Raw genomic sequence first — 25,620 nt, 5'->3', positions numbered from 1 at the left:
GGGAAGATTCCCTGGAGGAAGGAATGGCAATCCACTCCAGTATTCTTGCCTGGAGAATCCCATGGACACAGGAGCCTAGCAGGCTACAGTTCATGCAGTCACAAAGTTGGACACCACTGAAGTGACTTCAGTGAGTGGTTGCTGCACACCACCGGAGCGGCCAAGAGGAGATACCCTATGTCCAAGGTCAGGAGCGGCAGCCGAGAGGAGATACCCCACATCCAAGGTAAGGTGCAGTGGCTGCACTTTGCTGGAGCAGCCGTGAAGAGATACCCCACGACCAAGGTAAGAGAAACCCAAGTAAGACAGTAGGCGCTGAGAGAGGGCATCAGAGAGCAGACAGACTGAAACCAGAATCACAGAAAACTAGCCAATCTGATCACATGGACCACGGCCTTGTCTAACTCAATGAAACTAAGCCATGATGTGTGGGGCCATCCAAGACGAATGGGTCATGGTGGAGAGGTGTGACAGAATGTGGTCCCCTGGAGAAGGGAATGGCAAACCACTTCAGTATTCTTACCTTGAGAACCCCATGAACAGTATGAAAAGGCAAAAAGAAAGAGGAACTCCCCAGGTAAGTAGGTGCCCAATATGCTACTGGAGATCAGTGGAGAAATAATTCCAGAAAGAATGAAAGGATGGAGCCAAAGCAAAAATAACACCCCAGTTCTGGATGTGACTGGTGATAGAAGCAAGGTCCAATGCTGTAAAGAGCAATATTGCACAGGAACCTGGAATGTTAGGCCCATGAATCAAGGCAAATTGAAAGTGGTCAAACAGGAGATAGAAAGAGTGAATGTCAACATTCTAGGAATCAGCGAACTAAAATGGACTGGAATGGGTGAATTTAACTCAGATGACCACTATATCTACTACTGTGGGCAGGAATCCTTTAGAAGAAATGGAGTAGCCATCCTAGTCAACAAGAGTCTGAAATGCAGTACTTGGATCCAATATTAAAAATGACAGAATGATCTCTGTTCGTTTCCAAGACAAACCATTCAATATCACGGTGATCCAAGTCTACGCCCCAACAAGTAACACTGAAGAAGCTGAATTTGAACGGTTCAATGAAGACCTACAAGACTTTTTAGAACTAACACCCCCAAAAGATGTCATTTTCATGATAGGGGATTGGAATTCAAAAGTAGGAAGTCAAGAAATACTAGGAGTAACAGGCAAATTTGGCCTTGGAGTATAGAATGAAGCAGGGCAAAGGCTAATAGTTGTGCCAGGAGACGCACTGGTCTTAGCAAACATCCTCTTCCAACAACACAAAAGAAGACTACACAAGGACATCACCAGATGGCCAACACCGAAATCAGATTGATTTTATTCTTTGTAGTCAAAGATGGAGAAGCTCTATACAGTCAGCAAAAACAAGACCGAATGCTAACTGTTGCTCAGATCATGAACTCCTTATTGCCAAATACAGACTGAAATTGAAGAAAGTGGAGAACACCACTAGACCATTCAGGTATGACCTAAATCAAATCCCTTATGGTTATACAGTGGAAGTGAGAAATAGATTTAAAAGACTAGATCTGATAGACAGAGTGCCTGATGAACTATGGACAGAGGTTCGTGACACTGTACAGGAGACAGGGATCAAGACCATCCCCAAGAAAAAAAAATGCAAAAAAGCAAAATGGCTGTCTGAGGAGGCCTTACAAATAGCTGTGCAAAGAAGAGAAGCAAAAACCAAAGAGAAAAGGAAAGATATACCCATTTGAATGCAGAATAGCAAGGAGAGATAAGAAAGCCTTCTTCAGCAATCAGTGCAAAGAAATAGAAGAAAACAATAGAATGGGAAAGACTAGAGATCTCTTCAAGAAAATAGAGATACCAAGGGAACATTTCATGCAAAGATGGCTCAATAAAGGACAGAAATGGTATGGACCTAATAGAAGCAGAAGATATTAAGAAGAGGTGGCAAGAATACACAGAAGAACTGCACAAAAAAGATCTTCACAACCCAGATAATCACAATGGTGTGATCACTCACCTAGAGCCAGACATCCTGGAATGTGGTGTCAAGTGGGCTTTAGGAAGCATCACTACAAACAAAGGTACTGGAGGTGATCAAAGTCCAGTTGAGCTATTTCAAATCCTAAAAGATGATGCTGTGAAAGTGGTGCACACAATATGCCAGCAAATTTGGAAAACTCAGCCGTGGCCACAGAACTGGAAAAGGTCAGTTTTCATTCCAATCCCGAACAAAGGCAATGCCAAAGAATGCTTAAACTACTGCACAATTGCACTCATCTCACACACTACTAAAGTAATGCTTAAAATTCTCCAAGCCAGGTTTATACAGTATGTCAACCATGAACTTCCAGATGTTCAAGCTGGTTTTAGAAAAGGCAGAAGAACCAGAGTTCAAATTGCCAACGTCCACTGGATCATCGAAAAAGCAAGAGAGTTCCAGAAAAACATCTATTTCTGCTTTATTGACTATGCCAAAGCCTTTGACTGTGTGGATCACAATAAACTGTGGAAAATTCTGAAAGAGATGGGAATACCAGACCACCTGACCTGCCTTTTGAGAAAACTGTATGCAGGTCAGGAAGCAAGTGAGAACTGAACGTGGAACAACAGACTGATTGGAAATAGGAAAAAGAGTAGTAAATGTGTTTTTATCTTAGGGGGGCTCCAAAATCACTGCAGATGGTGATTGCAGCCATGAATTTAAAAGACGCTTACTCCTTGGAAGGAAAGTTATGACCAACCTAGACACCATATTCAAAAGCAGACACATTACGTTGTCAGCAAAGTTCCATCTAGTCAAGGATATGGTTTTTCCAGTCATCATGTATGGATGTGAGAGTTGGACTATAAAGAAAGCTGAGCACTGAAGAATTGATGCTTTTGAACTGTGTTGTTGGAGAAAACTCTTGAGTCCCTTGGACTGCAAGGAGATCCAATCAGTCCATGCTAAAGGAGATCACGCCTGGGTGTTCATTGGAAGGAATGATGCTAAAGCTGAAACTCCAATACTTTGGCCACCTGACACAAAGAGCTGACTCATTTGAAAAGACCCTGATGCTGGGAAAGATTGAGGGCAGGAGGAGAAGTGGACAACAGAGGATGAGATGGTTGGATGGCATCACCGACTCAATGGACATTAGTTTGGGTAAACTCCAGGAGTTGGTGATGGACAGGGAGGCCTGGCATGCTACAGTTCATGGGGTTGCAAAGAGTTGGACACACTCAATATGACAGTTGACCAACTGAACTGAACTGAAGTGACTTAGCAAGACACCTGTATATCTACCCACTGAATACAGCCTTGATCGTCCATATAGCTGGCTTATAATGGTAGATAAAAGAATTCTGACAGGTCGTCAACAATTCCCAGATTGTAGCCCTCAACAGTTTATGATACCTTCCCTTTGTTTCCTATCAGAGGCACATACTCAGCATTCTGGGTGAGGAGGGCAGAGCCTGTAAGACTCTCAGCCCTAGATGATCTAGAGAATCAGTGATTATTACAAAATGCTGCAATACACAAAGAATACAAAATGCTGCAATATGCAAAGAACAATTATTTCTTGGTCAGAACTTGACTGAGGTTGGCTTCAAATTTTTTCTAACATTGGGACAAAGCAATTAGAGTGCAAATGTTCTGACAAAAAAATAAAAACATGCTTTACTGAGTTTGAGTCTAAGGCAAAAGATGAGGGGATCAGAAGAACAAGATAATATTACCGGCTTTTATATGCACTCTATTATTATCTTTCCTTTGCATAGCTCTTATAGTGATCGGTTCTAATGGTCAGCATTCATATAGTAGTTAAAATGAAGTTTTTAACTTCCTGTTAAAAACCTTGTCTAGGTTCCTTCCTTAACACACACGTGCTCGTTCCTACCCATCCTTCAAGGCTGTCCTCCTTCATGAAGCCTTTTGTTTTACATCTACAAAAGCTCTAACTATTCAAGCACTTGTCATGACCAGTGATTTGCTATTATCAGACCTTCTCATATCTCCTTTTGTGACTATGTCTTATCTGCCTCAACCATAATCACTTTGAGGGCTGGGATATTGTCCACATTGCCTTGCCCATACTAAAGTCTCTAGAAGCATCTGCTTACCTAATCTGGCTTTCTTTCCTTGAGACAGCTCAAGTTCTTATTCTTTGGCAGGTGCTTTTAGGTTTCAGGGAAACAGAGATGAAAAATCAGAAGATTCCCTGGTGGCTCAGGCAGTAAAAAAGCTGCCTGCAATTACAGGAGACCCAGGTTCAATCCCTGGGTTGGGAAGATCCGCTGGACAAGGAAATGGCAACCCACTCCAGGATTCTTGCCTAGAGAATTCCATGGACAGAGGAGCCTGGTGGGCTACAGTCAATGAGGTTACAAAGAGTCAGACCTGACTGAGCGACGGACAATTTCACCCTTAAACGGCTTACCTTCTTAGTAAAAAAGTGGAAGAGAGGAAACTTTTTGGGTCTCTGTACAAAGCTGCAGCAGCAGACTGTAGGAAATAGTATATAAGAGCTGAAAACACATTGGACTCTGAATTAGGATGCTTTGATTTCATTTCTAATTTGATGTGTATCTTGAGTACATTTCTTAACCATTTGTCATCTATTTCCTTATATGTCATAGTGAAAGTGAAGTCGCTCAGTCGGGTCTGACTCTTCGCGACCCTGTGGACTGTAGCCTACATATGATTACTGGGGGAATTGATTGAATCAGAAAACAGATGCAAAGCATGTTGCAGGGAACTTTCTCAACCTGATAAAAAGCATCTATGAAAAACCCATGGTAAAACTACACCTAACATGAAAGTTTGAAAGCTTTCTCCCAAAGATGAGTAATAAGACAAGAATGTCTTGCTCTTACCACTGCCATTTAACATTCTACTGGAAGTCCTAGCCAAGTGCCAAGTGAGAACATGAAATGAAAAGAATCAAGATTGGAAAGGATGAAGTAAAATTCTCTATATTTCCAGATGACACGATATTATATAGAAAACACTAAAGAATCAGTTAAAAAAAACTATTAAAGCTATTAAATGCATTCAGCAAGCTTTCAGGACACAAGGCCAATATACAAAAGTCAGTTGTATTTCTATAAACTAGCAAAGAATAACTGGAAAATGAAATTTAAAAAACAACTCCCTTTATAATAGCATTAAAAAGAATAAAATACCAAGGAATAAATTTAAAAAAAGAAGTGCAAGACTTCTATACTCGAAACCACAAAATACTATTGAAAGGAATTAAAGAAAACCAAAGTAAACAGAAAAACATCTTATGCTCTTGAATTGAAACTTAATATTGTTAAGGTGGCAATACTCGTCAAATTAAATTATGGATTCACAGCAAACACTACCAAAATCCCAGCTACATTTTTTGCAAAAACTGACAATCTGAGTCTAAAAATTATATGGAAATGCAAGGGACCAGAATATCCAAAACAGTCTTGAAAACAGAACATAGCTGGAGGACTTGCACTTCCCAATTTTAAAACTTAATATAGAGATACAGTAACCAAGACAATGTAGTACTAGCATAAGGACAGACATATAGATCAATGGAATAGAAGCGAGAGCCCAGAATAAAACCATACATTTCCAGTCAACTGATTTTTGAAGACAGTGCTAAGACCATTCAATGGGGGAAAATAAATCTTTTCAACAAATAATACAAAGACAACTGGATATCCACATGCAAAACAATGAATTTGAACCCTTATCTCAAACCATAAACAAAATCCAGCTTGAAATGAATCAAAGACCTAAAAGTAGGAGTTAAAACTAAAACTCGGAGGTGCTGACAGTCCCCATGGCGGCTGTGCCGGAGCCCGGGGACCCTGGGAAGGGGAAGGCAGATTTAGAAGATTATGTGACATTGGAATAGGAGGATTTATCTTGGCGACTTTAGGATGCTGGTTCCATTGTAGGTATAATTATGCAAAGCTAAGAATCCAGAAAAGACTTGCAGAAAAGGAATTAAAAATAAGATTATATATGAAAGTGCCCATCTTGATCCTGAAAGAAAACAAATCAGTGGCAGCAGCAGCAATTGAGCATAGAAAAGAACTCACTTCAGTGTGAACAAAGCTGAGATGAGCTACAGAAAGCATTTTATGTACCATAAGAAGACTTGCAATTTGTAAATAAAGTACGGGTAAGTAGTAAAATAAAAAAAAAAATTTTTAAACTCAAAAAATATATAGGTGTAAATCTCCATGACCTTGGATTAGGCAACGCCTTCTTAGATACAACATCAAAGCACAAACGACAAGAAAACATAGAGAAATTGGACTTCATCAAAATTAAAACTTTTGTCTCAACACCATTACAAAAGTAAAAAGTCAACATCAGAAATATATGGGAATCATATAGCTGATAAGAAACTTGCATCTAGAACATATAAAGAACTTTTGCAACTCAATGATCAACAGAGAAACCAGTGTTTAAAAATGGGTAAACCCTCTGAATAGACGTATTTCCAAAGAACGTATAAGAATGGTCAACAAACACATGAAACAATGCTCAACTTCATTAATTATTTGGGAAATGTAAATAAAAATCCCAGTGAGATGCCACTTCACACCTACTAGGAAGGTGTAATGAAAGAGGCAGATAATAACAAGTGTTGTTGAGAATATGGAGAAATTGAAATCCTTATTTAGTGCTGCTGGGACTGTAAAGTGGTGCAACTCCTGTAGGAAAGAGTCTGGCAGTTCTTCAAAAGTTTAAACATAGTTACCATATGACCCAGTAATTCAACTCCTAGGTATATGCCCAAGACAAATGAAAACATATCCATAGAAAAACTTGTAGGCAAATGTTCATAGCAACATTATCAACAATAGCCAAAAAGCAAAAATAAACCAAATGTTCATTAACTGATAAACAAACAAAATATGACATATTCATACAAAAGGAGTTATTATCCAGCCAAAAAAGGAGTGAAATTCTCATACAAGTTACAACATGGATGAACCTTGAAAATATCATGCTAAATGAAAGAAGCTAGTCACAGAAGGCCACACAGTATGTGATCCCATTTATAAGAAATGTCCAGGACACAAATCTATAGATACAGAAAAGTTGATTACTAGGGGCTGGGGACTGGTTGGTGGGCAATGGGAGTGACTGATAATGAGTATAGGGTTTCCTTTGGAAGTGATGAAAATATTCTAAAATTACTTGTGGTGATCGTCACACAACTGTGAATACACTAAAAACTACAGATTTTGTGTTTTAAATGGGTGAATTGCATGGTGTACAAATTACAGCTTAATAAAGAGGAAAAGAGAAGACAAGAAAGTATGTTGGAAAAAGTCTTAAGATGCCATACATAGAGGCACAGTCTTTGAAGAATTTAGTCGCCACGTCAATCTGGAGTTGGATAAACATACATATACACTTTTCTTAGAGGAACCATTATGTGGCTAGGGACTAGAAAGAAAGCATTGTCAGTGGAACAAGATGAACAAAGCACTCTTACTGGCCACTTCCCAGGACAGGGGAATAGTCCTGTGATACAAACCCATTCCCCACCCCTAATCGTCTTTTACTCTACTCCTCTCCCTGTGTTTCGATAGCTGAAGCATAGTGTACTGTTATTAGAAGACTGAAGGTAGCCCACCAGTTTGTGTATGAGAAGCCTGAAATATGTATCTCTTTATTAAGAGTTTCAAGAGTTAGGAAATTCCTAAGATTTCAATACATTGCTCAGGTTCTGCATTACAGATAAACTAGTATTTATAATCAAAGGCTTGGGTTTGTATTATGCTGACCTATTTAGTTTGTTAATTAACCAGTGAGTCATATCTAGTTCTATGATATGTTGGTCACAGTTCCAAGTCTGTTGCTACCACTGCTGCTGTTTCATTTTTGAAAAGATACTGTATTTATATATGCAGTCAATTCATATAAATATGGTAACAATAACAATACCATCTATGGACATGATGCCATTGGTGCACTGGTTACTCAGAAAATCTGCATGGAATTGCTTACTTTCTCTATGGGTTAACATTCTTGTGATAAGCTAACACTACTATGCTGACTTTATTCACAGTTTACAAGCTGTTCAAAGACTATCAAAACAGTAGTTTCCAGGGAACCTGGAGTCAAGCTTAATTGCAAAAATAATCAGTATAGCAGAAATGTATTCTTGATGTGAATTCATCTGTAGAGGCCAAATCACTTCATGAAATCATTAAACTATATAAACAGTAATACCTAACATATGCAGTGTTTCAAGGCATACTTAGTGGCTTTCTCTAGTCTAACCCACCGTGTTCTCTCTATATACCTTTCTACCCTCAGTTTGGAAGCTGGTGAAAATAATTGTGTAAAATTTTGCCATGACCTGGAGAACTCATTGGCCACAGGACACAAAATTATCTTTACCTTTTCCTTTTTTCTCCTTAGTCATCAATAAGTCATGGCCAATCTTTCCACATAGTATCTCTTGCACTTGTCCTTTCTTCTCCATTCTTGTTTACATCTATGGGCTTATGGACTCATTAGATTACTGCAATAACTATCTAACTGGTTTCCATATGTCCATCTCTCTCAGACTCAAAGGCATCTGGCAGCAATATAAAGGATTACCTTCATAAAAATAATATTTAGTCAAGTAATCTCTCCATTCAAAAACCTTGACTGGTTTCCTCCTGTTCATTGAGTAAAGTCAAAATACTATTATCCTGGTATTCAAGGCTTTCCAATATCTAGGTCCAAATAGTCTTTCTAGATTTAGCATCTACTACTCCCTTGAACAAAACTGGTCCTTTCACCATTACCCTGAACTTTTACAAAATCTTTCTACACCTTTGCGCGTGATGGTCCTTCTGCCTAGAATAGCTTCTCATCTTTGAAAGCCTGTTCAAGGCTTTCCTTTCTCCATGAAGTCATCCCTGAACATTAACACTCACAGCAGCTTCTCATCCCTTGAATATGATATGAGTTATGGACAATGTCATTCATTTGGCAGTTCTCATAGACAACTTATCTTGTCTTATATTGTTAATTCTTGTATTATTTAATTTCGTGTCTATCTTGCCGCCTCAACTAGACTGCAACTTCCTTGAGGGCAGGGGTGATTTGTTACACTTTTTAAAGTGACCCACAGGGCACAGTATATACTGGGGGATAGGATAGAGACTGGTCATTGACAAAAGATTACTCAAGTTTCCCTAAGACATCTCATTCTCAGAAGGCAGCACTCTCTCTGGGTGACAGTTTTTTTTACATATATGTGCCACATATAATAGTTTTAAAGGTGAAACTAACTCTTCACGTGACTCCAAGATATTAAGGAATTACCGACTGCCTCTGGAATTTCTGAATCCCTTATTAAAATACAAAATTAATCTTTTATAAGTAATTTCATGCTCCCCTGAAAGCTTAAAAATAACATGTAAAGAAATATGCCCAAGCCAGGTGCATAATGATCTCTAAGATTTACTTGATCACAGAGTATTTAAAAAGCCAAAGCTCCATACAATACACTTATATTTCAGTGTCTGTTTTCTGGTGTGTTTTTTTTTTTTTAATGTCTATAAGATAGGCTAAACTACATATGAAAAATAAATCTAGGACTTAATGTTTACATGAAAGGCAGCCAAAATTTTATGGATAGTTCAAGGTAAAAATGTCCTTCACATCTTGGTTTCTCCTGAATTATTTAGTTAATCTGAGGTTTCTTCATAGTTAGAGATGTAATCCTTAGCCAGCAGCTGCTAAATACGTGGTGGTTATGGATACTGACCCAAGAAATGCTGTGATCATCAAGTTCTATCAAAATCCTTATTAACCTTGTTAACTGAAGAAAGTCATCATTACAAAGTCCCTACCCTCAGACTCTGCTGCTAAACTTTGAAGTAACTGCAAATCTCAGAGATGTTTGTTTAGCTTTATGGAGAGTCTCAGCTGATGAAGCTTAGGCAACAAAGGCTGCTTGCTAGGCAAACACAGGCCACAATGGAATCCCTTGCCTCGTATGTTAGAGAGACCACTGACTGGAATACCTAGCATCATTGGATCAAAACTTGAAGGACTGGTAAGCCTGGTATTTCTATGTATATCCTTTCTTTGTGAAATTTTCCTTTTCACATAATGCTTCTATTTCCTTTAGCCCAGTCTAGACCACTGGAAGGCAAGGTTTCAAATTATCTCCTCAGTTGGAAGTATCCATGTTTTGTGAAAATTTTATCAATTTATTCTCCAAGGATTAGTATGATAATGAATTTAGCTTCCTATCAAGAAAAATGCTAAGTTCAAAGTATTATTTCCTTCACTTCTAATTACAAAGAAGTTTTACCTTTTATTGTGTTCCATTATACAATTTTACACAGTACCATTAATATTTTAAGCGACAATTAAGCAAATCGAATTAGTTTTTGAACTCTACTTCTCAGTATATAGATTTACCTAAAAAAGTACAAACTAAGCACAGTGGTGCAATTTTCCAGGCACTTTCAAGTTGCTTAAATATTTACAAATATGTAAGCACCCTGTATGAAAGCATGAAAGTTTTGGTGTCAGGAGGAAACACTCTGTGTATAACAAATCTTTAAATTTTTAACATTTGCACAGCTCCAAATATTCCTGAGAAAGTTCAGTCTTGTTGTCACTTGACATCTGCATGTCCTCATATTTCAGCAGTGTATCTTGGGGAACCATAACTTCGGTCACTCGATGTACCACTAATTGCACAAAATACATGTAATGTGTTGCTCATCCAGGGAGAATGCATTGGGTCTTCTTGTATTATCTAAAACGAAAGAAATGGCATGTTTATCACTAAGCAAAATAGCCATGGCCAAAAAAGGTATGTGTATACGAAATCATAGGCATATTCCAATTTATCACTGACACTTAGCTATTTAAAATGATATAAAGCAGAAAGAGCAAAGAAAAACATTACCGACTCAAATCTTCAAAGCTGTATTACAAAGGCAGCGTATCAAAAAAGCAGAAAAGATCTGGTTACTCATTAAGAAAAACCAAAGGTTGTAAAATGCAAAATTCAACAGCAACTGAGACGTAACACAGTCTTTAAAAATTTTTTTTAACAGATGGTCATAACAAGAGCCTAAACAATGAACTTCTTGATATGAGTTTATAGATCATCTTCTAAGAGTGGTTCTCAAGTTCACTGGGGGGCTTTTGAAATATCCTGATACCCATGCCCTTTCCCTGGAGATTTCATAAATAATTTTAAGTAAAGAGAAAATAAGTCAAATTTTCAAATGTATACCATAATTATGTAAACTAATTGATGCAAAACATTTTTCTTGGAAATGAAGAACTTCATAAATATATACATATAATCATATTCAGTTCAGTTCAGTCGCTCAGTAGTATCTGACTCTTTGCGACCCCATGAATCACAGCACAACCAGGCATCCCTGTCCATCACCAACTCCCAGAGTTCACTCAAACTCATGTCCATCGAGTCGGTGATGCCATCCAGCCATCTCATCCTCTGTCATCCCCTTCTCCTCCTGCCCCCAATCCCTCCTAGCATCAGAGTTTTTTCCAATGAGTCAACTCTTCGCATGAGGTGGCCAAAGTACTGGAGTTTCAGCTTTAGCATCATTCCTTCAAAAGAATACCCAGGGCTGATCTCCTTTAGAATGGACTGGTTGGATCTCCTTGGAGTCCAAGGGACTTTCAAGAGTCTTCTCCAACACCACAGTTCAAAAGCATCAATTTTTCAGTGCTCAAGCTCTCTTCACAGTCCAACGTTCACATCCATACATGACCACTGGTAAAACCATAGCCTTGACTAGACAGACCTTTGTTGGCAAAGTAATATCTCTGCTTTTCAATATACTATCTAGGTTGGTCATAACTTTCCTTCCAAGGAGTAAGTATCTCTTAATTTAGTATAGATGTTTTAAAAATTATCCATTTTGTGTGATCAAAATCAACTGATATCTCATGCACAGACAAGATGGAAGAACAACATACACATCACATCCAACCTCTTTACTGTACAGTACCAACTTAGGTTTCAAGCTTTCAATACTAGGTTCTCAAGTTAGCTTTGAAACTTCAGTATTAAGCCTGCAAATTGGCTTCTGGTGGCAGAAATGGGTCATATCATTTGTGCTGCTGCAAATCATGTCTTATATAAAATCCGTAAAATAGAAAAATTTCCTCTTACAAGAGAAAGAACTTCATATTTTGGTATAGGGTAACAGATAACACTGAAAAGGGCCAAGGAATAGCCAGGCCATATCTTTTTGTCAAGTCATCATTTGTGGAGCTAAACAGATAACTCACATTTCAGTACACAGCTATATTTTATCTTCTTTTGTATTATATTTGCCTTTGGGAAATAATATATCTCAAAGTGTCTGACTGAAAAAAAAAAAAAAAAAGCTCTCTTTTATATGGAAATATTGGAAATACTGATTTACAAAAATTCACTAAAAAGTCAACATTTGCCCAAACCAAGGTACACCTAAATAGGATACATCATGACAATACAGATTTCATAAATATAAACCAATAGAAAGTAAGACTTTTCTTGGTTACCTATCAATATAGAATATAGAAGAATTTAAACTACAGGAGAATATATAATATCAAGGGTCTAAAATTTGGTCTCTAGAACTGAACATAATAGCCATGGTTTATAGAAATTAAATGAGAAAGACAGGTGGAAAATATGACAGCAGATTCATAAAACCCAAATTTCAGGGTGTTAAAGAGACAAGGGACTTCCCTGGTGGTCCAGAGGATGGGACTCCACGCTCCCAGTGCAGGGGGCCTGGGTTCAGTCTCTGCTCGGGGAGCTGGATCCCACATGCCGCAGCTAAGACATGGTGCAGCCAAATAAATTAAAAAAAAAAAAAGAGAGAGAGAGAGACAGAGGCAAGATGCCCAAAATGGAGTCACTTGTGCTAAACCCACATCACCTGAGAATTACTATCAACCTAACTGCAGTTTCAGTCTTTTCCAGGCAGGTAATCTGAACTAGTCAAAAAAGTACATGCATTACTTTCAAGTTTGAAATTTCCTGGTCAGCACTAGTGAGGTACTTCACTGGACAGACCCTTGCTGTGCCCCAGAGGAAGGTGACCTTGCTTGAAACAATCAGGTCTCTTTTAGAATAACTTCCTTGACCAGACTCCTTCTACCTGTAAAAGGCTTCCATTTTCTACAGCTCTTCAGAGCTCCTTTCTCTCTGACAGATGGGATGCTGCCAGACTCATGAATCACTGAATAAAGCCAAAATCTTTTAAACTGACTTGGCTGACTCTGAATAAAAAGCAGAGACATTACTTTGCCAACAAAGGTCCATCTAGTCAAAGCTATGGTTTTTCCAGTAGTCATGTATGGATGTGAGAGTTGGACCATAAAGAAGGCTGAATGCCGAAGAATGAATTCTTTCAAACTGTGGTGTTGGAGAAGACTCTTGAGAGTCCCTTGGACTGCAAGCAGATCAAACCAATCATAAGGGAAATCACCCCTGAATATTCATTGGAAAGACTGATTCTGAAGCTGAAGTTCCAATACTTTGGCCACTTGATGTGAAGAGCTGAGTAACGGGAAAATACTGATGCTGGGAAAGATTGAAGGCAGGAGGAGAAAGGGACAACAGAGGATGAGATGATTGGATGTAATCACCAAATCAATGGATGAGAGTTTGAGCAAACTCCGGGAGGTGTTGAAGGACAGGGAAGCCTGGTGTGTTGCAGTGCATGGGGTTGCAGAGTCAGACATGACCGAGTAACTGAACAACAACATCAGTTCAATTTTGATTTTTAGCAAGGAAAAAAGAACTGTATAGGATGACTGCTCTAAATATCTTGATCATCATACTAGCAGTAAATTGAATAATTTGCTTTCAATTTGAATAATTTAGAGTTCAAGGCTAGGTCATACAGTTGCATGCAAATCCTTTAACTGTAATATACCAGTGAAGTTGCTCAGTCGTGTCCAAATGTTTGCAATCCCATGGACTATAGCCTACCAGGCTCCTCTATGCATGGAATTTTCCAGGCAAGAGTACTGGAGTGCATTGCCATTTCTTTCTCCAGGGGATCTTCCTGACCCTGGGATCGATCCCAGGTCTCCCACACTGCAGGCAGATGCTTTACCATCTGAGCCACCAGGGAAGCCCCTATAACTGTAATATATATTGGCTTAAAATGCTATAATTGTTTTATATTTTTGTAAAGGAGGAGTTTTGCTGTTCTTTCCTATGGACAATGGAGAACAGAACCCTGTAAACTGGACAGTTTCTAGGAACAAATTATGTAGTCTATTTGGTTAAAGTATTCCCCAGATGGCTCAGATGGTAAAGAATTCACCTACAATGCAGGAGACCTGAGTTTGATCCCTGGGTTCAGAAGATCCCCTGGAGAAGGAAATGGCAACCCACTCCAGTATTCTTGCCTGGAGAATTCCACAGACAAAAGAGCCTGGGGAGCTACAGTCCATGGGGTCACAAAGAGTTGGACATGACTGAGTGACTAACTCTTCAACATAACCCAGAAGGGTGAGGGTGAAGAGAGGCATATCCCCACCGTACTCAGGGGCTGAACCTGAGACACAGACAATAAAGGAAGTGGAATGATTCCCTGCCTGCCTAGTCCTGATCACCAGCCTGCTTTAGGAAGGAGACAAAAAAGGACCTCGGAAAACTGAGCAGCAAAGGTATGCCTTGGGATGGTTTACACTCACTCCTAAGTGGGCTAACAGAAGTCAAGATGACAGAAAGAGGAAACAGATCACTGAGTCCAGACTCCTCAGGCCGGCGAGATTCCCTGCCATGAGAATAGGAGAGCAGGAGACTGGGATGACTCATCTCACTGCAAGATGGATGATGAAAGTCTAGCTGCCTGGCTTCTCCATACTGAGAAGATGACCATGGTTAGAAAATTGGACTCCTGGTCACGCAGTGCAACTCTGGACTAATTATAACAAATTTCCCAAAGTCCTTTCTAAGAGAAAGCATACAAGATACCATAAGAGATAGCTAGCTCTTCTAGCTAGAGGAGAGACAGTCAAGTAGCTCCTATAGCAGAGATAGTCAACTAGCTCCTGTTTTCCTTGAAATCTCTCTTCTGCCCCTCCCCACCATTACACTGCAGTGCTTTGGCACTAACCATGGTCAGTCTATTTGTAAGGACACCCTCCATGTGATGGTCTCACCCAGGGGAGTGTCTTCAGGCAAGCAGTGAAATGCTCATACCAGGACAGAGGAGGTTCTCCTTTCTGGAACCAGCAATAAGAATGTGTTCTCTAAAGGGCTGTAGTTATCCTTGTTTCTTTTAAGGGGTCTGAATTTCATAAAAAATTGAGAGTCTGAAGAGTTTCTGAAGCAAATATTGATCTTATTGGCTGTTTTCCTTCTTAAGGAAAGCAAAGAGACATTATGTAAGCTCAATAGGGCTCAGGCACTGAGAACCAGACCATCAGGCCATGACTTTTACATCTGTGGTGAAGACGTTAAAATAGTTCAGTGACAATCCATGTATAGAGTGGTTGCAAACACAGATTTCAGGAGCCTAATATAGGAATGACGTTTACAAGGACAATTCAGGAGTACTCTGGTTTTAAGGCAAGTAGATGTATAAAAGTCTTAACTGCTTAATTATGACAGAATTTGGCTGTCAGTGGTGAGCAGATCTTTGCCTCTATATGTTTCAGATTGTGTTTTACTAAGTTAGCTATAATTGACATTAACAGGCAAATATTACAATGCTAGGTATTATAAAAAGAGTTTTGCAGGCTATATGGGTATTAAGACAATTCTTGAATTTTGGAACTCACTCAGGATCTCACCTAAACGATAGTACAGTTGTCACTCGGTATCCTCAGAGGATTAGTTCCAGGACCACTGCCCCCCTTCTCCCATGGTTATTAAACTGAGGATGCTCAAGTCCCTTATATAAAATCACACAGTATTTTCATATAACTCATGCATATCCTCCCCTGTACTTTAAAATCATCTCCAGATTATTTATAATAGTTAATACAATGTAAATGCTATGTAAATAGCTGCCTACATACAGGAAACTAAAGTTTTGCTTTTTTGGAACTTTCTGGAAATTTTTCTTCAAATATTTTTGATCTGAAGTTGGTTGAATCCAAGGATGTGGAAGCTGCGAATATGGAAGGCCAACTGTATGCAGTTTTCTACATCTAAGACAGGGGTATTCATTTAGGGATCTGGCACTTCTCTAGGATCCTTCTTGAGAGACCTTAGCCATGCTCACAGTAGATTAATTCACACTTGCCCAACTATTCACTTCTAATGGCACTGTGGCACAAAGAACAAAATAGTTTAACATCTGAAACACCTGCTAAAGCAATTGTCAGTGATTGTTTCAAATCTGATTTGCATTATATCATTTATATGGGTAAAGAATATAAGAACAGATTTTAAAATAAGAGACTAAGTAATTTCAAGGTAATACTATTTCAAACTAATAGGTTTGCTAAGTAACACTTTAGGGACCCAGATCATGTTTTCCTTTTCAATCACCCTAATACTTGCCTGTTCATGAATAATGTCAGACAATTCTTTCACCATGTCTCTGAAATTTGACTTGAGCCCTTCATGGTATTCAATCTGATCCTCTTTAATTAACCGTTCATTTAGTTCCAGTGCAATGCTGCATGCTTGGATGAACTTCCTATAGATGAAGATCAAAGATAAAGTTTTTGTTACTTATTACTCAAAAGTCTCTCTGACAATTTAATATTTACTTTAACCACAGCTTGCCTAGAAGGAAGATTAGAACCCCATATTTTCTCACTGTGTTTTTGCTAATGCCATCTCCTAAGTCTGAAATATCTTTCCTTTTCTATCTTTGTCTTCTGGTTTCTTATCTCCTTCCAAACCTGGCTTGAAATATATACCCTCTGGGAAGCCTGCCTGCTCAATCACTTGATATGATCTCAGCTATGCTTGCACTTGCATTAATTAACATCTATAGACAATGTCAGTTATTGAAAAATAATTTATTTGGGGCTACGTACCCAGTACACTGCTGGGTGCTTATAGGCATGAAGTGTCTGCCCTGGGCTGGTAAGAGTGGCGACAGAGAGATTATAATGTATCATAAAAACTTTTTTTATCATTATTTCATATGTTTATGTTTCATGTCCATAATTAGAACGCAAATCTTAGGGGACAAAGTACCTCACTGACCATTTGTGCTGTATCCCTGTCATAGCAAAGAGCAGAATCTTTTTGTACATGCCAGGCATTAATAAACATTGAATGAATGAGTACTAAGTAAGTAAGGAAGTGTTAGACGCTCAGTCATGCCTGACTCTTTGCGACCCTGTGGACTACAGCCCACCAGGCTCCTCTGTCCATGAGATTTTGCAGGCAAGGATACTGGAGTGGGTTGCCATTTCCTTCTCCAGGGGGTCTTCCCAACCCAGGGATCAAACCCAGGTCTCCTGCACTGCAGGCAGATTCTTTACCGACTGAGCTACAAGGGAATGAGTAGTGGTTACTCTGTAACCTGAAACAGCTGATAATACAGAGATAGGAAAAGTAAATGAAATAAGGCAGGAGCAAATGAGTGGAAATTATCTTTCTACTCAGTCTGTTTAAATCATCTTTCTCTCTTATTCTGAATCTAAGTTCTTTTATATAAGAAACAGATTTTTCTACTGTGCAACCATTCAGACATGCATTGGCTTAGAGGGATGCTCAGTCCAGAAAAGATTATCGTATGCCCTAGAATAGCAGAATCCAAGTGGAACTAAGGATACAGGATAGAAGCAAACCTATCCAACCTTTCCTAGCCTAAATGGTCTGGAAAAGCTGTGACATGAGCTCAATCAGGCAAAGGAGGAAATCACATAATGAATGTGGGCTTGTGTTTGTGTCACAATATCCACAGCAATGAAGTCGTTGTCATATTTAACGCCTTGGGTCACTAGGATACTGTTACAGTTCTGCAGCAAGAAAGAGATCACACATTTCCTGACTACCTAAAATACCACTAGAAGGTAACTTAAACGTTATAAAAGGGAACAGATAATTTTTTTAGAAGGACATTATTTGGTGAATATTTTGATTTCACTTAAGAAGACAATGGAGTAAAAGAAAACTAGAGGTCTGATCTGAAAACTACAAAGCACTTACCTAAACATGTCTTTCAACTCATTTACTTTTTTGGCTGGATACTTGCTAGCTTGACTGTCATTTAAGAAAGCCCTTGCATATGCTAAGGGACCTGCATTTACCTAAATTACAAAAGGAGAAAAATGAGGGTTGTTAGGATGTAATCAAAAAGTAATTTTTTCATTTCTCTTTTTAAAAAGAATACAATATACAAAAATCCATACCTGAGAAACATATTTACTATTCTTACTATAAATTTATTTGAAAAAGATTAAAGCAAATCATCTGCCAAAATTATACTCTAACAAGTTACTTAACAATTTCTGCTATCTAAATATAGGGCTTAGCTATAGTCAGAGGGATTTATGTTAAAGCTATCTGACATAACAAAAAATTTACAGAAACTGAACATAATGTCTTTATTAAATTAATAAATAATGTAGAGATTTTTGCACCCAGTCAGAGTATAAGACAATTATAATTAGTGTTTGTTCTGTGCCCTTATGAAAGCAAGAGGAACAACAAGAAACATTTAATACATGGTTAGCAACCAACATACCTGCACTGAAACACAGCCCTGCAATTTAAGTTGGAGCTGAATCATGTCCACATCAGCAGAGGAGCAAAGCTTTTGCAGCTCTGCAGTTTTATCTTTTATTTCATCAGTGGCAACATCAATTGGCTTTAAATGAATCTGCTGCTCATAGTTTATAGCAATCCTCTTCTTCACATATGGAAACGAGTTTGAAGCTATTACAGATTAAGATTGACAGATGAGTTTTTAAGACAGCACATCAAATAGCCAAACTAAAACAAAAATCTATTGTGCTTAATTCTCCCCATATTTAATCTGGAAAAATCCCTTAGAGACCAAATATTGCCTTATTACTTCAGGACTGAAGGAGAAATTCTCTCTGAGACGACTCAGACTAAGCATGAATTACATATGGGAAAGGAATGGTTTATAACATAGCCATGTTTGTGTAAGTGAGTGACTGAACAGAAGGACAATAAATGATTAAAATTTTAGTTACATTTTCCTGCTGACCAGCTGCTGCTTGTATGTATCAAAAAAGATCATGTCAAACAAAGAAGTTACGCCAAGTCCTACTTACTAGTCAAGATTGTACGGCGTTTGCACTGTTCCTCTATACAGCCTTGCTTTTTGCCTGACAATGTATAAGGAGCCTCAAAAACAAATCTGTTGATATTATGGTTTCTTTCAAACTCAGTTTTTCTTTCTGTGAGTTCTTTATCATCAAAGTAGGGCTTCACATAAGTGACTTGGATATGAGCATATTTGGGATCAAGCTCTTTGACATTTACCTGGAAAGTAAGAAAGTTTTGTGTTTTATTAAACAGGAGGGAAAATGGGGTACAGGTAAGCTACTAACGCCTCTGAGATCAACTGTGGAACAGTGTCATTGAATACACTGCGAGATGAATATACACTTGGAAGAGGTCTTTGCTCTTTCTTCAAGGATTGTTTCCTTCTGATTATTAAGAGGTTACAGAAGCTATTTGGAGATTACAGAAATGTAGACAGAAAAAACTGCAATGCTACCACTCAGCAATGACCATCATTCACATTCTCATATATTTCCTTGTAATCTTTTTTTCTATGCATATATATTTATTTACAAACTGGAGATCATGCTGAGCATTGCTTTATCATTTGCTTTTTTGAAATGTTTATTTAGTTTTATTTGCTTTTATGTTACATTCAACTTCTTTTTTAATTTTTATTTTTTTAATATAAATTTATTTATTTTAATTGGAGGCTAATTACTTTACAATATTGTATTGGTTTTGCCACACATTGACTTGAATCCAGCACGGGTGTACATGTGCTCCCCATGTATTAAAATGGCTAACTGCACATTTGAATTCCACCTCAAAAAATACCTATTACAGAGAGGATTCTCAGAAGATGGCAGAGCACCAGACGTCTATCTTCTTATAGAGACAATACTTACACCGTCATTACCTATCTGATGGAACAATTTTGGATCTCTGGAGTCTGTTGAAGACTTGCAACTTCCAGGGGAAGACTTGGACAGAAAATTGCCTTAAATTTGATTTTGTTCAATTTTAACTCTGGGCACAATGGCAGCCACCCATACCTCATCCCTCAAGTACTATGGCAGATAGCTGTGTGCATATTCCTAGAGCAGCTTGTAGGAGCCAGGATGAACAATGACCCTGTCTTCCAAATATTGTGAATCTGTGCTATGACTGCTGTTTGCTGCTTCTGGTCACAGGGGGACAGTCAAAGAGGCTGTGGCCATTTTTATACCACCTCTTCCCTTTGTTGCAATGCCCTCCCCCTCTGCCTAAAGTGACTTTCAGGGGATTTAACAGACCAGCACCTTTCCTCTCTCTTTCATTTTCCTCTCCATCCCCTCTTAGGAGCTGGACATCCAATACTAGACTGTTCAAAGGTAACTGCATAAATGAGGGTGACTAGAAAGTCACTGCGCATGCTCAGGGGAAGGCACAGGCTCAGAAAAGACTTGAGAAGATCCCAAATTTACACCTCAGGTGGATTCTTGGGACAGACACAGCTTACAACAATTAAAAACAACAACAAAACCCAGGAAACTCTGGGACAGGGAGAGAATCTGATTTTCAGAGGGATCACAATATTAAATACAAATGTCCAGTTTTCAACACCAAAAAAAATTGCAAGGCATACAAAGAAATAGGACAGTATGGCCCACTCAAAAAAGAAAAATAAACCAATAGACATTATCACTGAAAAAAAAGTGATAGCAGATCTCCTAGAAAAAGACATTAAAACAGCAGTATTCATGATCAAAGAACTGTGGAAAAAGTCAAGAAAACTATTTATCAACAAATGTCAATATCAATAAATAGCTAGAAAATCTAAAAGGAAATCAAAAAACCTTTTTTTCAGAGGTGAACAATACAATAACTGAAATGAAAAGTCACCAGAGGGAATTAAAGGTAAACTGCAGCAGGTGTAAGAAATAGTGAGCCTACTTGAAGATAAGATCAATGATCCATCAGAGGAACACAAAGGAAAAAAATTAAAGACGAACAGAGGCTACGGAACCTGTGGAACATTATCCAGCAGGTGAACATACACACTAGGGGAGTACTTGAAGCAGAAAAGTGAGAGAAAGGGGCAGGGAGACTATCTGAAGAAATAATGGGTCAACTCTCAAATCTGATGAAAGACACAAAGCTCAACAAACTCCAAGCAGGGTAACTCTAAGAGACCCACGGTGAGACACATTAAAATCAAATGTCAAAAGCCAAAGCCAAAGAGAGAATTTTGCAACAATCAAGAGACAAATGGCACGTCACATACAAGGAATCCTGAATAAGATGGTCAGATTTCCCATCAGAAACTTAGGAGGCCAGAAGGCAGTGGGCTGCTATATTCAAAGTGCTAAAAAAAAAAAAAAAAATCTATTAATCAAGAATCCTATATCTGACAAAGCTAGTGGAGGTGATGGAATTCCAGTTGAGCTATTTCAAATCCTGAAAGATGATGCTGTGAAAGTGCTGCACTCAATATGCCAGCACATTTGGAAAACTCAGCAGTGGCCACGGGACTGGAAAAGGTCAATTTTCGTTCCTATCCCAAAGAAAGGCAGTGCCAAAGAATGCTCAAACTACAGCACAATTGCACTCATCTCACACGCTACTAAAGTAATGCTTAAAATTCCCCATGCCAGGCTTCAGCAATACGGGAACCGTGAACTTCCAGATGTTGAAGCTGGTTTTAGAAAAGGCAGAGGAACCAGAGATCAAACTGCTGCCAACATTTGCTGGATCATCGAAAAAGCAAGAGAGTTCCAGAAGAACATCTCTTTCTGCTTTATTGACTGTGCGAAAGCGTTTGACTGTGTGGATCACAATAAACTGTGGAAAAATCTTAAAGAGAAAATCTCCTGAGAAATCTGTATGCAGGTCAGGAAGCAACAGTTAGAACTGGACATGGAATAACAGACTGGTTCCAAATAGGAAAAGGAGTACATCAAGGCTGTATATTGTCACCCTGCTTATTTAACTTATATGCAGAGTACATCATGAGAAACGCTGGGCTGGAGGAAGTACAAGCTGGAATCAAGACTGGCAGGAGAAATATCAATAACCTCAGATAGGCAGATGACACCACCCTTATGGCAGGAAGTGAACTAAAGAGCCTCTTGATGAAAGTGAAAGAGGAGAGTGAAAAAGTTGGTTTAAAGCTCAACATTCAGAAAACGAAGATCATGGCATTTGGTCCCATCACTTCCTGGCAAATAGATGGGGAAACAGTGGAAACAGTGGCTGACTTTATTTTTCTGGGGCTCCAAAATCACTGCAGATGGTGACTGCAGCCATGAAATTAAAAGACTCTTACTCCTTAGAAGGAAAGTTATGACCAACCTAGACATCATATTAAAAAGCAGAGACATTGCCAACAAAGGTCCGTCCAGTCAATGCTATGGTTTTTCCACTAGTTTTGTATGGATGTGACAGTTGGACTATAAAGAGAGCTGAGCGCCGAAGAATTGATGCTTTTGAACTGTGGTGTTGGAGAAGACTCTCGAGAGTCCCTTGGACTGCAAGGAGATCCAACCAGTCCAACCTAAAGGAGACCAGTCCTGGGTGTTCATTGGAAGGACTGATGCTAAAGCTGAAACTCCAATACTTTGGCCACGTCATGCAAAGAGCTGACTCATTGGAAAAGACCCTGATGCTGGGAAGATTGAGGGCAGGAGGAGAAGGGGACGACAGAGGATGAGATGGTTGGATGGCATAACCAACTCGATGGACATGGGTTTGGGTGAACTCCGGGAGTTGGTGATGGACAGGGAGGCCTGGCGTGCTGCGGTTCATGGTGTCACAAAAGAGTCGGACACGACTGAGAGGCTGAACTGAACAGAACTGATATCTGGCAAAACTGTCCTCAAAAGTGAGGAAAAATTAAGGCACTCCCAGATAAAGAAAAGCTGAAGGAGCTTGTCACCACTAGACCTGCCCCATGTGAAATGCCACAGGGAGTCCTGCTGGTCACAATGAAAGAACATCAGACAGGAATTCAAACCTGTATGAAGGTCTCAGTAAAGATAAATACATGGGTAATTATAAAATCTAGTATTAACATAACAATAGTAACAATTCGTTTTTATTTCTCCATGATGTAAAAGATTAATACATTATAAAATTATTACTATAGGGGACTTTCCTGGTGGTGCAGTGGTTAAGGATCCTTCATCCAGTGCAGGGGAGAATACACTGCATTAACAGAATGAAGGAAAACACACACACACACACACACACACAATCATCTAAATCAATACAGAAAACACATTCGATTATAAAATTCAATACCCTTTCATAATGAAAACACTCAACAAATTAGGAATAGAAAGAAATGACTACAATCCTATCAAGGGCCACTGTGAAAAACCCACAGCAAACACCATATTCAATGCTGTGACAAGAGATAGAAACTTTCTTAGTAGCTTTTAAAACTTTTCCAAAAAGCCTATATTCAAAACTTCTTTATTTTTTTTCCCATTAAATATCTAGATTTCTCCAGAGAAACTTAGGAAATAGTTGAAGCTAATTATCTAAATAACACAAAGCATAGAAGAAAAATAAAAAGAGATCAAGACGGATTTTAACGTTATAAAAATGAACTAAGCATATGGTAAAACATTAAAAAAGTACACTTGAAAAGTAAAAAATGGTTTTTTTCTCCATAAGACTCTAGACTCTCTCCTTTGAGATACCATGGTTAACACTTGTATCATTCCATCTATGGCCGATTCATATTGATGTATGGCAAAAACCATCACAATACTGTAATTATCCTCCAATTAAAATAAATAAATTTATATAAAAAGAATATATTTTGATTGGATTACATCCAAACTTATAAATATTTTAAGTAGTTTAGTTAGATCCTTTATGAAGGCAGTACCACGTCCTTAACCGTATGGACATTAGATTGTTTTGAGTTTTGTGCTATATAAACTTAAGAGCAATAAACATCTTAAACATACATCTTTATGTGTGTACATCTACAAGATAAAATCTTAAATGTGAAATTATTGGGTCCAGGAAACGTACATTTAAAATACTGGAAAATATTGCCCACTGTTCTTTAAACTGTTTGTGCCCTTAGGCAGATTTTATTCTTTGGCAAGTAAAAGAGTGTTTAAAATTCTTAATTCCACACATTAAGAAAGAAGAAGGATTTTGAAAGTAGCAACTGCTTCTTTTATCTGTTGCCTATGAAGAGTGACTAAAATATTGTGTTTACAAAGAGGGTCAGGAGTCCAGCTGCCTGATGGTGGTTTGTCATTAGTGCCTGTTGGCCAGGTTTTCAGAGGCAGCATAACGTAGAAAACTGCATGTTTTTCTGCAAGCCTGGCTTTCTAATAACTTTCCATTTATAGTATCAGTAGTGTGCTAGCAAGCCTAAAACTTGCTGGCTACAAAAGAGAAAACTTCTGTGGTCTTAAGAAGACTGAAACTGATAAGAAGCAGAGAGGTTTTGCCAAATGTTAATGAATTTTGGACCTGCAAGCATACCTGTTTTTAAATGTCTAAGGCATATGTTCAAGATAAAATCATCTCCATAAGATACAGCTAAATTTACAAAGTGAAGAGATCATTTTCATGGGGGAAAATGAAGTGTCTTTACCATCGCCAAGGGCCTTTCACTCTGGCAATGCTGCCTGTTAGCTATCAAGTGTTTTGCAGAGCACCATGCACATCACAGTCACTCGGTACGTATTTCTGGGGCCTGCAGATCTTGCACTGTGTTAAAGGGCTTTCCTACGGTAAAAATCAGCTCTCATCCTGAACATGCCCATGGTGACTAAGGACAATCAGTCATTCCCATTGTGCTCTTCTGCAATTCTGTCTATAAGGAACTATGCATTTCTAAGAAACAGCCTCTCTTGCTGGAACCTTTCTCATCCTTGCCTTGGCAGGGTCTAGTGGGATGGATCATCTTTAGATCAAGGCATCTCTCCTAAACCTACATCACTGCAAATATAGCTACTGAACTAAGGCTATCTTAAGAGTGAAATGTGTGTCATAAGATGATTTTTTTTTTAAATCTCATTTATTTTTATTTTTGGCTCCACTTGATCTTCTTTGCTGTGGCTTGCGGCGTTTCTCAGGTTGCAATGAGCAGTGAGTACTGTCTAGTTGTGGTGTGTGGGGTTTAGAGCGCCAGTGCAGTGGCTGTGGTGCACAGGTTTAGTTTCCCCACAGCACGTGGAATCCTCCTGGACCAGGGATCGCACCTGTGTCTCCTGCGTTGGCAGGCAGACTTTTACCCACTGGACCACTAGGGATGTCCCACCTAAGATGATTTATTCATACAGTATGAAATTGACAATCACGAGGCACAACAGCAGTAACAATAATGGCTGACATTGGTTGAGCATGCTAGCTTCTATGCTGTTATTGAAGGCGTTTTTATGCATCAAGAACTCAATCACTTTGCATACCTTAACTAATTTAATCCCAACAACAACTCTATGAGGAAGGCACTACTATTAAGTTC

The 25,620-nt window shown here is 38.6% G+C and overlaps 1 protein-coding gene across 6 annotated transcripts in view; it reads right to left on the bottom strand.

Annotated features, from left to right (window-relative positions):
* DOCK11 (dedicator of cytokinesis 11) overlaps positions 1 to 25,620 on the bottom strand; it is a 326,778-nt gene that overhangs the window by 104,623 nt on the left and 196,535 nt on the right. For 4 of the 6 annotated variants that reach the window (XM_024988142.2, XM_024988144.2, XM_024988146.2 and 1 more), the window contains 5 exons: positions 19,193 to 19,403; positions 18,637 to 18,827; positions 18,099 to 18,199; positions 16,491 to 16,629; positions 6,500 to 10,745 (listed from right to left, as the gene is read on the bottom strand). In XM_024988142.2, coding sequence (XP_024843910.1) covers positions 10,623 to 10,745; positions 16,491 to 16,629; positions 18,099 to 18,199; positions 18,637 to 18,827; positions 19,193 to 19,403 — 765 coding nt within the window. In that variant the 3' untranslated portion in view covers positions 6,500 to 10,622. 6 annotated transcript variants of the gene reach the window in all.

Source organism: Bos taurus, chromosome X, assembly GCF_002263795.3.
Source record: "Bos taurus isolate L1 Dominette 01449 registration number 42190680 breed Hereford chromosome X, ARS-UCD2.0, whole genome shotgun sequence".
NCBI classification, from domain to species: Eukaryota; Metazoa; Chordata; class Mammalia; order Artiodactyla; family Bovidae; genus Bos; species Bos taurus.
Note: the sequence above shows the minus strand (reverse complement) of the source record. Positions and strands in the feature narration are given on the sequence as shown.